The sequence below is a fragment of the Nanorana parkeri genome, unplaced genomic scaffold (genome assembly GCF_000935625.1).
Source record: "Nanorana parkeri isolate BGI_ZX_2015 unplaced genomic scaffold, ASM93562v1 scaffold1298, whole genome shotgun sequence".
Classification (NCBI taxonomy): domain Eukaryota; kingdom Metazoa; phylum Chordata; class Amphibia; order Anura; family Dicroglossidae; genus Nanorana; species Nanorana parkeri.
The window spans coordinates 340,750-354,395 of record NW_017307566.1 but is presented as its reverse complement, the minus strand read 5'-3'; the positions used below and the strand labels follow the sequence as shown (position 1 = coordinate 354,395).

Here is a 13,646-nt window from a genome sequence, read left to right as displayed (position 1 = left end):
GTAATGGAGGCGGAATATTTTTCTCTGTTAAATATCGATCAGCCAAGCAACTCATTACCTTGTAACTTGACCATTTCCTTATCTGTGCTCTCATGAGATCCAGTCCTGACCTCTCCTGGGCTTGCCAGGCCTTGCAGTTGTCCCTGAAGTTGTTGGATAGTCTGGAATTTTTCCTGGATTTCATGTTCGTGTTTCTCCTGGATACCTTGCATTGTCTTACTGTGGCTGTCATTGAGTGTACGCATTTCTGTCTCATGTCTCTCCATCATGTCCTTGAGCTGAGCTCTCATTATGTGCTTTTCTGCATCCAGTTTAGACTGGAGGTTCTCTTTTTCCGACACAAGGCGTCTGCTTTTTTCATTCATTTCCTGCAATATAAAATTACAAGTCACCTACTGTTGAAAAAGAATTCCTGGCACTTCAGTTCCCCCACCACAAGCCACCTCTTCCCCCAAAGCCCCCCCAAATGTTTATTTATAAACAAAATGACAAAAATCACAGGTGGATGCCCCTCTTCTTTCAATGGCGGAAGGCATTCTTCCAGGACTGAGAGGCACTCACATAATGACGGATGAGTGCTGCTCTGACCTGGAGTACGGTGAGCCCAGTCTGCATGACTATGTGGAATGTAAATGACAGACTGGGTACAGAGGAGATGGAAGAAATGACATAGTGTTGTTCTGCGTTGATGAGGACCTCCAGCAAAGATTTGGCCATCTTGTAGGTAACAATTAGAAATGTTAATTTTACCCAAGCTGAAAAAGATAGGATTTCATCCTTCTAAAAAAGCGACAGCGTACTCCCAGTATTTAGAGCTACGTAGCTGTATATCATCAGTTAAAGATCATCTAAGGCACTAGTATCCTTGTTAGTCTCATGAGATTTGGTGCTGTTAATACTGTGCTGCTCACTGTTGTACTTGCTGGAGAGGAAGCTGTACTTGAGGACATGCAATGTATGGTCCTCCCTGCTTCTGCTTTATTCATTGTGTGGATCATCTTCTACACCTCCGCTCCTGCTTGAACACTACTCCTTCCTCCCAGATATCAAGGGGACAGGTCTGACATGGTGAAGCAAAGATGGCTGCCCCCACACAGACACCGCAATAATGGGAAAAAAATCAGCTGCATGGAGCCCAGAGACAATACTGATGAATAGCACTTTATCTGTCATTTTTGGGCTCAGATTCCACAACACAGGTTTTTTTTGTTTTTTTTTTAATTGTCAATAACAAACTGCAATGATTGCAGAACCTATAATAGACATCCTTATAAATATGGGTAAACTCAAAATAAAATCAAGCTGGCTTTATTTAATGTACAGAATTCTATCATACATATCTACCAAATAAGACTGCATACTGAGTTTCATTACATGGCTAGACCATGGTGCATTCTTCAACCAGATCCCTTCGTCGGTGACCTGTAAATCACCTGTCAGTCTCCGTTTAGCAGTGAGACTATTAAAAGCAGATTTGTGATTGAGTGGATTAAAGAACTACACTCTCCTGCATTTACACCCCGTTAAGAAATAAAGTCCCATATATCATTGCATTACTGTGTGAAATTACATTCAGACACTTACAGCGATTTGCTGATCCTTATTGTCCAGCTCCTTTTGTAAGACATCGATCACCCGATTCTTCCCTGATAGAACCTCTTCTTCTTCATGCAGCTTCTGTTTCAGGGCCTTAAGCAGCTGTTAAGGATAGAAGATCCTATATAAAAATCTTAATAATGGTAACAAATACATGGAAAGACACCAGAAAATAATCCTAATGGTGTACTGCTGATTGGTTGGACGGATGGTCAGTCCTCCCTGCTAAAGGGCATGTCTGACTTAATGTTAAACTCCAATTCACAGCTTATCATAAGTTCAACTTCAGCAACAGACAGCTGTCAAACCCTTTTAAAGGACTTTAAATGGCGCACATGACAAGTTTTAGATGCAGTTTGGCTATAAATCATGTAAAATAATTCCTGCGTCTATGAACCAATGCTAATTCCTTTTACTTCACACCAGCCTTAAAGACACCTAAAAAATGGCTTACAAGACATACAAAACTTTCAGGATTTTCAATTCTGTCACACAATATACCTGGTGAAGGTCAGCGGTGGCATCAGATTTAGCTGCAAGTTTGAAGATCTCCTGATCATGTTTCTGCGATAACTCCTTCATCTCTTTCTCCTTTTCCAGAATCATATTTTGATAGACCCGAATCTGAAAAATTACATACATTATTGCAGCATAACACAGTTTAATAAAAGGAGACAATTTTAAATAACAGATCTGTTAAGAAAAAAAACAAAACAAAAACATTTATTGTATTTAATTTTCACAAGGTTCTTTCAACAACACTGCAATAGATTTAAATGAAAGAAGAAATCTGCCATCTATCATCGTGTATATGAAGTATAGCTCTCCATAGGATTGAAGAGAGATTGCAGTGCGGATCTGATGCTGAAGATTCTGGCTTGTGGCATCAAGAAGGTGCACAGCCAAGTTCTTGGTGAATAAGTGAGAAGACGACTGGTGAAGTGTAAAACTATAAATGATTAAGCCTTTGTAAAGGAAAACAAATCAAGGAAACATAGTAGAGTGACAGCAGAAAAAGACCAAGTGCTCGATCAAATTTGCCACTCTGTTTTTAGTATAGTCTTAGTATAGATCAATGTTTGTCGTGTGCATGTTTACATTCACTTACTGTTGACTGGCTTACTAACTCTACTGGAAGTCTGTTCTAAGTATCATCTACTCTTTTTTTTAAATGGTAGCTGATACCTCGAACAGACAGTCCATCAACAGTATAAGTAAATTAAATATGCAAGTAATTTTATCAATGTGAGATAATGTATTAAAAACCTTCCATCTATTAGGTGCTTCTATAAAGGGGGGGTTGAGGGGGGTGTCATATCTGCTCATTACACATGTGTGTTATATTCCTTTGAACCTCGCTGAACCTCTTACTGGTGGTGATCTAGGCTACAGGATTGAGAGGGGTGTAACAGTTTTTGGTTTATGATAAGAAAAGGTGCACTTTATAACTCAAAATAATTATGTGATTTGGTAAGGTCAACATATGCCATATTAACTTATATGAATTTATATGAAGTGTACATTTTAAAAGGGTCATTTCACCCACGTGTGATATTGTAGCTACAGATTGGGTCTAGTGGGCTGAGCCAGTCCTAGGCTTCTTATAAGTCATGGATACTTCAAAAGTGAGATCCCCAGCCACACTTTTCAAATGCTCCACTGTTCTGCCAGTTTTTAGTGTTTCTGTCCACCCTTGTGTGTTCTAGCTCCTCGTATGACATTCTCCATAATATAAAATGCACAAAAACTCCAGTAGAAGAGAAGGCCCTCATTAAGGGCACAGCAGGTGTGCAGTCCCGGGAACCCAAGTGGTGAGATCTCAATAATAGGGTACCCCAAGAACAATTATGCAATTGTCAGGTGGTTTTAACTCTCCAGTGTCTACCAATAGAAGAAATAACACTTCTAGACGGATTGACCCTTCAATGATAGGTCCATCTTACAGATATATATATATATATATATATATAGCAGACAGGGGTAAACAGCACAGGCAGATCACTTACATTCTCTGTGTACATTGCCTCCTTCTCCTGAAACTGAATCTTCTCTTTGTTAAGAAGGGCTTTCAAGCTTTCTGTCTGCTCACGAAGGAGGCTGTACTTCTCTTCACTTTCTCCCACCTTCCTGTTCAAGTTATTGATGAGGATCTGCAGGTCCTGGGTGGAATCTTGTGAGGATGACGGGCTCTGGATAAAGATAAGAGGAACACTGAGACTGCCAGCTCCAGAATAAAAACAAACTACACAGCAATGCAACTGACTTGTCATGTTTCAGCCTTTTAATTGTTCTGCATACATGAATGTAATATCAGCCTCATCAATCAAATCTCATCAATCTGTTTTATTTACTTTTAAAGTGTATGTAAATGTTAAAAATGTTCTCCTATATGCTCCTTTTTCGGTCAAATAAAGTCCCAATCTAGGGATGTCCCGATACTAAATGTAAGTACTTGCCGATACCAATTACAGATACTTTTTCGTAAAGGGACATTTTTTCTAAAACACAGACTAATGATTTTAGGGCAGTTTCTCACCAGGGCTAAATACAGATGTCCGCAGAGCACAATACATCCCACCACAGCAGCACAATAAATCCCACAATGGCAGCACAATATATACCACCAGAGCAGAAGGCTGCAATCTCAACTGCGCAACATGTGGATTTCTGCAGGGCTCTCAGCTGATCGGACAGGTGAAGGTGTCCGGGGCTCTACTGTGTCTACTGTATTGTGGGGCTGTCCATGGCTGTGCCTGTGCCAGGAAGGAGGAGCAGGCGGTATAGAAATGGACATGCACTGCCAGGTCCCCAGCAGGCTGCCATGGTCCCGACAAAAAGGGCCGGCATTGGCCTTAAGCATCTGGGCATTTTCACGCGTACAGGTACTCATGAAAATGGCTGGTATCGGGACATCCCTATCCCCCCACACAGGGTTAAATGTTCGTTAAGTCTAGGAGTAAAGGAATAGACTGAGATACTTACTTTCTTCCTCGCTGCAGCAGCCTTCCTGTGCGTCAGGTACCCTTGAAGCCTCTTCTCTTCAGGGCTTCAGCCAGGAACAACACGCTAATGTTTTCAAGTGCAATGCAAGACCAATAGTCCTGCATTACACGTGAGGATGGGGAGAGCCCACCCACAATGCAGAGTGTTGGAGAGAAGAGCACTGAAGCGAGGAATAAGGTATTCAATCTTATTTCCTTACCACTTGACTTAACAAGGGAAAAGGGGGGGGGGGGTGTCTGCAGGGTTTTTTTTACAATCCTGGAGTTCAGCCATAAATATGACATATAACCATTTTGTTATATCTGTTTGATAAGTGCAAATGAATGCCTGGTGATTCTGCTGAAAATCCTGTACTGTCCTCTGTCCTGTGCACTCGGCAGTCTTATATCAAACAATGTCTCAGGAAGAGTGTTAAGGACAACAGAACACTTGCCCCATGTTATGGAGAAGAGGAGAGTGCAAGGTGTTCTGTTATAGTTTACACAAGGCTATTGACTCTCCCCATGTGACAATGCGGGTCCTTGTCATTGACCCAGAGCTGTCACATGTGCCAGGTATTTCCCTTGTTCTAAGGCAAGGTAGGGTTAAGGAAAACATGTTGCCATCTACTGCATTTATGAGAATAACCAAAAATAAGAAAAAAACCCTTGGCCATGTTTAATTGTATTGTTTATTCATCATCACACTCATTTGTCCTCCTGTGTGGCTCCTGAATTCCTGCCATGTGAGCATACAAGAAGCACAGACTAACCCTCCAGAACACCTCAGCCTCCGGCTGAGAAATAAGTGGCTCCTGGATTGGGAACAGTGCCGAGTGTGCAGGGAATTCTGGGGAGGTGACGCACAGGGGCTCCCTGCCTGAGCCAGGACAAAACGATGTTAGCAATTATCGCAATCATGTAATTGATGAAAGCTTAATGTCCAAAATAAATCATCACCTTCACATTTACTTCTGAAACAACTGTGTCTTGAGAGAGATTTGAGGCCGCAGCAATTTGTAGGTCGACAATGTATGCTTCTTTTTCAGCCAATTTCTTCTCCTTTGCCACAAGCATTGCATCCATTTCAGACCCACGCAGGCGCTGCGCTTCCAGCTCTGCCACCTGGAAAGTAATTAGAGAACAGCTTTAGCCCGTAGTGGGGAAACCTGCTATTGGATTGTATACTAAATGCTACTATTCTGGATACAGTTAAAGCCCTGGTAACACCATAAAAAAAAGGGACATTCATCAATACCTACACAGCTTTACCAGGCTTTAGCATAGCATGATCAAAAAAAACAATTTCAGCATTTTTAAAGCACTTCACAAAAGCCTACAATCATATAATAAGCATTTATTCAGAGCTCCCATTGACTTGCATTATCAGCACTGATGTACCCGGGAGCCTAGAAATGTTGCAGTGGAAGCTTCCATTGATGTACAGAAATGCTGGCACTTTTTCTGTCAGCATGCAGTAGGTTCACTCTCGAAAGCTTGTCTTTTATATATATTTTTTAGTCCAATAAGAAAGGTATCATTGCACACTGCAATACTGCGTTTGTCTTTTTTGACATCTTGTCTACTGGACTAATACGGCTTACCCATTTATATTGCACTATATATATATAGATATATAATTTTTTAAAGCCCTTCACTGTGTGGCAACCAAACAAGAAGACATTTTTAACCCTGGATTTTTACACCAAGAATAGATATATAAACCTTTTTTTGGAGCTCTTCATTTTTTGTTGCTACTTGAGATTCTAATTCTTCCACTCGTTTCCTCAGCACTAGAATCTTCCCTCGATTTGCAGAAGCATTCTCCAGGTCTGCATCACCCTGGAAAAAAAACCCACAAAAACTTTTACATTTCTTAAGAATATGAAGAGAACTGTAATTTAACCAGTTAAGCTCTGGCGCCTGTATACTATGGACCTGAGCAATGTTTACACTTCTACTATGGGACTCTATTTCTCATTACTTAAGATAATAAATTAATCATTTTTTTAGGACAAATCTGGTTTCTTTTGACGATATTGCCTACTGTAGATAAAAAGTATAAATTTTATTGTGCAATTTGTCCTGTTTAAAATGACACTAAAATTATGATTCTGGTAAAAAACATTGCAAAGTTAGCTACAAATGAAATAAAGGCTTGTTCTTTTTTCTTTTAAGCGACACGAAAAAAAAAAGTCACTTTTGGAAAAAAATAAATAAAACAAAAACTCCTGAAAATAATAGTTAGTGACATTAAACCCTCAGATTTTTTTAACATAAAACAATACTGTAATGTGCGCCTTACTGTAATCCATGGTTGTTTGCCTTCTCTTTGCTGCTCTTCCTTTTAAATCTGTATGCTGTATGCTTCCCTTTAAATCTCATGCTGGGCAGAACTTCTGTTTTGCAGCAGACTGCCTCGTCTCTGGAATGGATACATGGTGTCTGTGTGTAGGTTTGCAACCTGAGCCAGCACTACAGGAAGAGGCACTCAGCTGCAAAGGGAAGTTCTCCCCAAGCATGAGAAGACAGGAGGATTTAAAAAGGAAGAGCAGCAAAGAGAAGGGAAAATACCATGGATTACAGTATTGGTTTATGTTAAAAAAAAATCTGAGGGTTTAATGTCACTTTAAAGGGAAGAAGGCGTTAATTAGGGCTAATTAGGGTAAACTAAGTGTTAAACAGCAATGCAAACCCTGCACCTAGGCATTCCTGTATCTTACATCCTCATAGAAAGGCAGTGCCTTAGATTATGTCACACTGCACTGTCTGCTAGTCTCACCAGATTCACAGTGAGATTTGGTGATATCTGTATCGAGCTGCTTGCCAGAGAAAGCTGTACTTGGACCTGCACGGCATGCATTTCCCTGCCTCTGCTTTATGGATTCTGTGGATCTATACTTTCTGAACCACTTCCGCTGTTTCTTGAATATTCCCCCACCAGTCATTAGACCACCAGTCATCAGAGGAGCAGCTCTGTCATGAGCAGCAAAGCCCTGCCTCTACTAAGATGGCCACCTCCACACAAAGACAGTGCAGAACAAAGGCATGGTAAGTCAGTAATGGGAAAACAATCAGCTGCAGGGAGCCTACAAGCAATACATTCAATTAGTTGTTTGTTCTCCGCTTGCCTTTCCTTGGCACAACTTCCACAGTACAGGTCCTTTAACATGATTTTCAGGGAGAGGATTAATAACTGTGCCTAAAAAAGGCAAGCTGAGGGGAAAGAGTTAGTTAAAACAGTTCAGTTCCTTTTTACGTGGGTGGCATTTCAGCAGTTCCAGTGTTTACATTCCTCATGTTTGGGATAGGCTAATTTATCTATGCAGGTGCATGTTACATTTGGTGTAGCACATTTACATTTCACACAGGTCCCATCCTACAATCAGTACTTCTGGTCAGAGTAGGAGATAAATACCTGAAATGTGTTTTTAGGCTTAGCGGCACTTGGAGAACTCCAGGTAAACACTTACCTTTTTGCTCTCGGATTTCTTTCCTTGTGCCCCGGGTGAAGCCACCTGCATCTTCAGTTCTTCCAGTTGAGAAGTTAATGATGCAATCTTGGCTTTGCTTTGGAGCTTGGCTTTCGAGACCTTGGCTTCTGAAGATTCCTTTTCCTCCTGCATAGCATTATTTTATAACAGTAAAGTGAACCTGTCATTGCTTAAACTGACAGCTAACAAGCAACACAAGCTCATACATTACTTCTGGATGTTTTGGTGCACATAACAGAAACATAATACACCAGGAGTACGATATCAGATACCAACATCATTTCTCAATAACACACCTTATGCAGAACATGATACCCATCTGCTTTTTATTGTATGAAGACTAAAGCTTGTTACATCAATGGATATTGTATACAAAAAAAAATTATAAAAATGTAACCATCTTGGCATAAAATAAATATAAAAATCTTTTTTTTTTTTAGTATGAGGAGGGCAGAGTGATTATCTCTTTAGCAAGCTGCTACTCCTTTACAGTTCCATCACTAGCTGGGGTGGGTCCTAGACTGGGTTGTATTGTACACCTGCAGTGTAGTCTACAGTGAGGTCTCAGGAGTGCAGAAAAAGTAGCATGCTAAAGTTCCACAGTTGTCAAGGACTTACCGTTTCAAGAAGATCTAAACTCAATCCTTAAAAGGAGAACTATGAGGTAAGTGATTTTCACTCAACCTCATAGTTTGAGCCAACGTGCGACAATTAAACTGTCAATGTCGACTCTATAGATCGGGTAGTGAGCGAACAAATACCGTCGCTGGCTCACTTTCCGATCATCACCCTGTAGAGAACAGTGACTGTTAGTCACCACTCCCCACAGGGATTTCGCCCCTTCCCTCTCCGATCCTCCCGCGCTGACTGGAGGAACGGACAGGGGGGGAACGGGAACCAATGGCTCTGCCTCACACAGCTGGGAGGATCTCAACATAATTGTAGAGATCCATCCCGGCTGCGTCGCTCTCAGTATATCGTGGGCAATTGGGTCACGGGAGGATGCTAGTATATGTCCTCCCATGACCCTTAAGAGAACTATGGGATAAAAAGGTTACCCCAATGTTCTCTTTTAAACTCTCATAGAATTTAAACACCGTTTTAAAGTTGTTTTCAATCTTTATAAATCTCCAACTTTCTTTAAATGAACAGCTGGTGATCCTGGCATTAGGGTCATTGTTCAAGCACTTCCTTTTGGGGTGACAACTGTCTCCCAATTGTGCCCCTGTGTTGTCCAACGGTAACTACAAGTAACAGCACCGACATGTGCAGGCATGGTACACTGTCCTTCATTCTAAAGGGTGGCTACTTTTGTTCTCCATGGTCCCTGTGTGCGTTGTAAAGTAGTCACCGCTCCAAGCTCAATCCAGGGGAGGACCACAGTCTCAGTACAAATTAGTAAACTAAACATGAGATTGTAGTCCATCACAGGAGCAAGCTCGGAGCCGTGACTACTTTACAACACACACAGGAACCATGGAGAACAAAAGTAGCCCCCCTCCAGAAGGAAGGACAGTGTCAGCACCACTTCAGAGATGATTTGAGGATCTACAGCCGAGTGATACACAAATAAGATACATTTTTGTTAATACATAGGGTACTTTTTGTGATTTAACTCCTGAGTTTAGTGTCAAAATTAACAAAATCGGTGAGCTAAGAATCAAGACAAGGAGTTTATCTGCTAAATAAGACATTTTAAATTTTCTTTCAGGCCTTGCAATCAAGCATCACTTACTGATCGTCCTCTGGTATACAAATTATTTTGTCAATATAAATTCAGCCTGCTGGGTGTCTGAGCTTATACAAGCAGCACAGTCATATGTACTCATTACACACACCGCTGCTAAACACACAAACGAGCTGCTTATAGGCAAAATATTCCGCTTACAAACCCATTCCTTCCACAGCTATTACTGTAAGAACAGACCTTAAGCTGCTGATCCTTCTTGCGCAGGTCATTGTCTTTCTCCCTGATCAGATCTTTCAGCTGTACCACCAGCTGCTGAGTCTGTGCCAACTGCTCGGTTAGCTCTGCCACTGACATAGTGCCAGCGCCGGGATTATCAGAAGCCTGCAAACAGAAGGCAATCGCAGATTAATTCCATATTTTTTCTGCATTCAAAAAGAATCAGGCCTCCAATTATCTACTAAATAAATAAATCACAAAGATGATTATTATTAGTATTTAGAAACACTTTAGTTATAAAAATACACCTGTAAATACTTTTGTTTTGCACTTATAATCCAGGTCGTGTGATTGCAGATATTTTTCTCCCTTTTCTTCCTGTTGAGGCAGAATGTTATGACGCTGAGGCTGGAAGGAGCAGTGGAACAGAAAGTAAATTGTCTGCTGACTGTCAATGTCTCTGTGAGGATAGACATAGTGATGCGATATGGCTCAGTGGCTTAGTTGTTAGCACTTCTGCCTTCTAGCACTGGGAGTCCTTGGTTCAAACGCCAGTAAGGACACTATCTGCAAGGAGTTTGCATGTTCTTCCTGTGCTTGCTTGTGTTTCCTCTGGGTACTCTAGTTTCCTCCCACACTCCATAGACTGGAAGGTTAATTGGCTCCTATCTAAATCGGCTCTGTATGTATGTGAGATAGGGGCCTTAGATTGCTCCTTGAAGGCAGGGGTTGATGTGAATGTGCACTATGTAAAGCGATGCATAAATTGCCAACACTGTTATGTAAATACCTGTAATAATAATGTGATGACATCATAGGGAGAGAGATCAGAGGGCCAACAATGCTGCAAATTCAGAAGTGGTAGCGTGGCATTGTTGGCCCCGTGCAGGAATCGAAGCTACAGCAGCAGCACTGGCAGGATCAATTGGTACAAACTTAGAAATGGAGGGGTGATGACAAAATCGGAAATATACAATATAAGGAAAGCTTAGAGAGTAGTTACACTTTTGCCGTCAAAATTGGGATAACACCTACTTTATATCTTATATACGTTCCCATCACAGTGCATAAGTAAAATTAAAAAAATATAAAAACTGATGCTTACATTGTTAAAAGGAGAACTATGAGGTGAATGAAAATCACTCATCATCATAGTTCGAGCCGACGTGTAACAATGAGACTGTCACACGCTGACTCAATAGATCGGGAAGTGAACGAACACATACCGTCTCTTGCTCACTTCTCGATCATCTCCCTGCAGAGAGCCGTGACTGTCAGTCACCACTTCCCCGCAGGGATTCCCCTCTCCGATCCTCTAGCTCTGAGTGGAGGAACGGACGGGGGAGGGGGCGGTCGCTGGAGGAACGGACGGGGAAGGGGGCACGCACAGCTGGCTCTGCCTCTAGATAGGCAGAGCCAGCTGTCACTCACGCAGATGGGTGGATCTCAACAGCATTGTCGGGATCCGTCCCTGATGCACCGGTCTCAGTATACCGCGAGCAGTAGCTCGCGATATACTGAGCTTTGGGTCACGGGAGGACGCTAGTTTGTGTCCTCCCGTGACCCTTAAGAGAACTATGGGGAAAAACACTTACACCCAGTTCTCTTTTAAGTGTTATTTGCTTAAAAAAAAAAAAAAAACACATAGCCTCCCACTCATGTAATGTTAAGGAGGGGCTGCAGGAAGTTATGTTTACTCAAATTAAATCAGTTGATCGAAGGAGCCAGTTGGAAAATGCCAGAACAACCGGCGGCCGCTGTCACAATGCAAAGGAAAAAGCGGGGATTCCACCATCAACGCTCCTAAGCGTTCGTAAAAGTGACATGCGGTGAAATCTCACTCACCGCTAACTAAAGATGGCCATATACTGTTCTATTTTTTTTGTTTAACTGAACGGTCTGAACTAAAAAAATAGAACAGATTCCTATATCCGAGATTGTGACGATATCTACTAGCAATAAATAGAAACGTCACCAGCACACCAAATCCTTTTAGGATAGCAAAATGTCTATTTATTTGCAGTTCCTTGTCAGATGGAGTATGGATGGAGCAATGCTAAGCCTGATGAAAGGATCCTGCCCGGTCCCGAAAGCGCTTGTTTATCTGACAAGGAACTGCAAATGAATGAACATTTTGCTATTCCAAAAGGATACCCACCCACCCCATTACAAGGGACTTTCGGTAAGGAATGCAACAAGTACTGTAAATGTGTTTGATGTCTACTAGCAGTCACAGTGACAGAATCTGTAAAATAAACTTTTACTGCGTGCACTCCTTTTTTTCAACCACACCACAACGCACAGAATCGCGGCACAGTCAACTGCATTGCAGGCAGGAGGAGCTTTTGGGGTGCCATTTAAAGGAATGGTACAGCAGTGCATCTCCTGCAATTTCAATGCGCGGTAGGTACGTTGCATGGTACCATGCGATTAACACACATCTCTGGTCTGAATGGGCCCTTAAAGTGCTGTCACCTTCTGTAAGCTATGCAGCCACATAACGATTACAATAGGTGCACGATTACAAATAATATTAGATAAGAGCGTTCCTGGACAGGTCAACTGTGTGTTATATTGTATATATATAACATTAACTTACTGCTGCAGAGGACTGTGTCCCATCCCCAGAGTACCAATTCCACATGATGTCAGATGGGCACTGCAAAAGAAAACACAAACCATAAATACACTGCTGAATGATAAAAAAAACATTCAATGCCCCCATGCATGCCAAACAGCGTAGATGGGGGAATCTCCCCTGCATGCTTTGTATTTTGGCACCCGGCATCTGCAGCTGTCAGTTAACTCAAAGAGTGATTGCAGCCGATTGTCGGCTGAACAGTGAATGCAGCCAATTTTCGAGCTGGCTCCTTCAACAAGTGAATTGAATGGTGACGGCAGAGCTACCCACAGCTTTACCAGAGCTATGTATGGTCAGCATTACTTTGAAGAGATTTCCTCTAACTTCCTTTTGTGTCTACAGGACAGCAGGTAAAGGAAAATCTCTCCAACGGGATGACTAAAAAATACGAGACAGGTTTTAAAGATTTGCTTCTGTATCCAGAGTAGGAAGATAATGTGTTGGGTTTAGATGTACTTAAAAGACGTGTACAACTTGTTCTGTACTGAACTCTACAAAGTCTCCATATTGTTATGAAGCTGTTTAATTGTACAGTTCACCTGGGAACAGACGTGTTTACTCAAGCCCCATTGTCTTCTGAAATGCAGATAAAAATGTCAAGTTTGTGTAAAACTTTATATCCGTCATGGCTTCCGGGAAAACCAAGACAATGTTTGCTGCGAGTGTGAAGGTGTATCGTTACAGTTTAATCACCATAGATTATACTCTGTTACACATGTAACAATCACAGCATGTATTCAAACAAAACAGTCATTACATTTATTGACCACCAGACAGGTTCATCAAAGGATAAAAACATCCTCTTATTACACATGATAAAACATAATACAAAAAACATACCCACCTATTCCCAAAGCCATATAGATCTTTCCCCTTTCCTTCATATTAAAAGAGAACTATGGCCCAAACTTTTTTGCCCATAGTTCTCTTAAAGGAAAACTATGGGGTAGGTGTTTTTCCCCATAGTTCTCCTAAGGGTCACGGGAGGACATATACTAGCGTCCTCCCGTCACCCAAAGCTCAGTATA

General features: G+C 41.6%; 1 protein-coding gene across 1 annotated transcript in view; it reads right to left on the bottom strand.

Moving 5' to 3' along the window:
• LOC108797573 (golgin subfamily B member 1-like) overlaps positions 1 to 13,646 on the bottom strand; it is a 70,777-nt gene that overhangs the window by 49,235 nt on the left and 7,896 nt on the right. Inside the window, exons 2-10 of the mRNA XM_018569188.1 lie at positions 12,577 to 12,636; positions 9,999 to 10,142; positions 8,051 to 8,197; positions 6,303 to 6,419; positions 5,538 to 5,702; positions 3,603 to 3,785; positions 2,098 to 2,220; positions 1,585 to 1,698; positions 59 to 368 (exon numbers count right to left, since the gene is read on the bottom strand). Of these exons, the coding sequence (XP_018424690.1) occupies positions 59 to 368; positions 1,585 to 1,698; positions 2,098 to 2,220; positions 3,603 to 3,785; positions 5,538 to 5,702; positions 6,303 to 6,419; positions 8,051 to 8,197; positions 9,999 to 10,142; positions 12,577 to 12,621 (1,348 nt within the window). The 5' untranslated portion in view covers positions 12,622 to 12,636. The remainder of the gene's footprint in view (positions 1 to 58; positions 369 to 1,584; positions 1,699 to 2,097; positions 2,221 to 3,602; positions 3,786 to 5,537; positions 5,703 to 6,302; positions 6,420 to 8,050; positions 8,198 to 9,998; positions 10,143 to 12,576; positions 12,637 to 13,646) is intronic.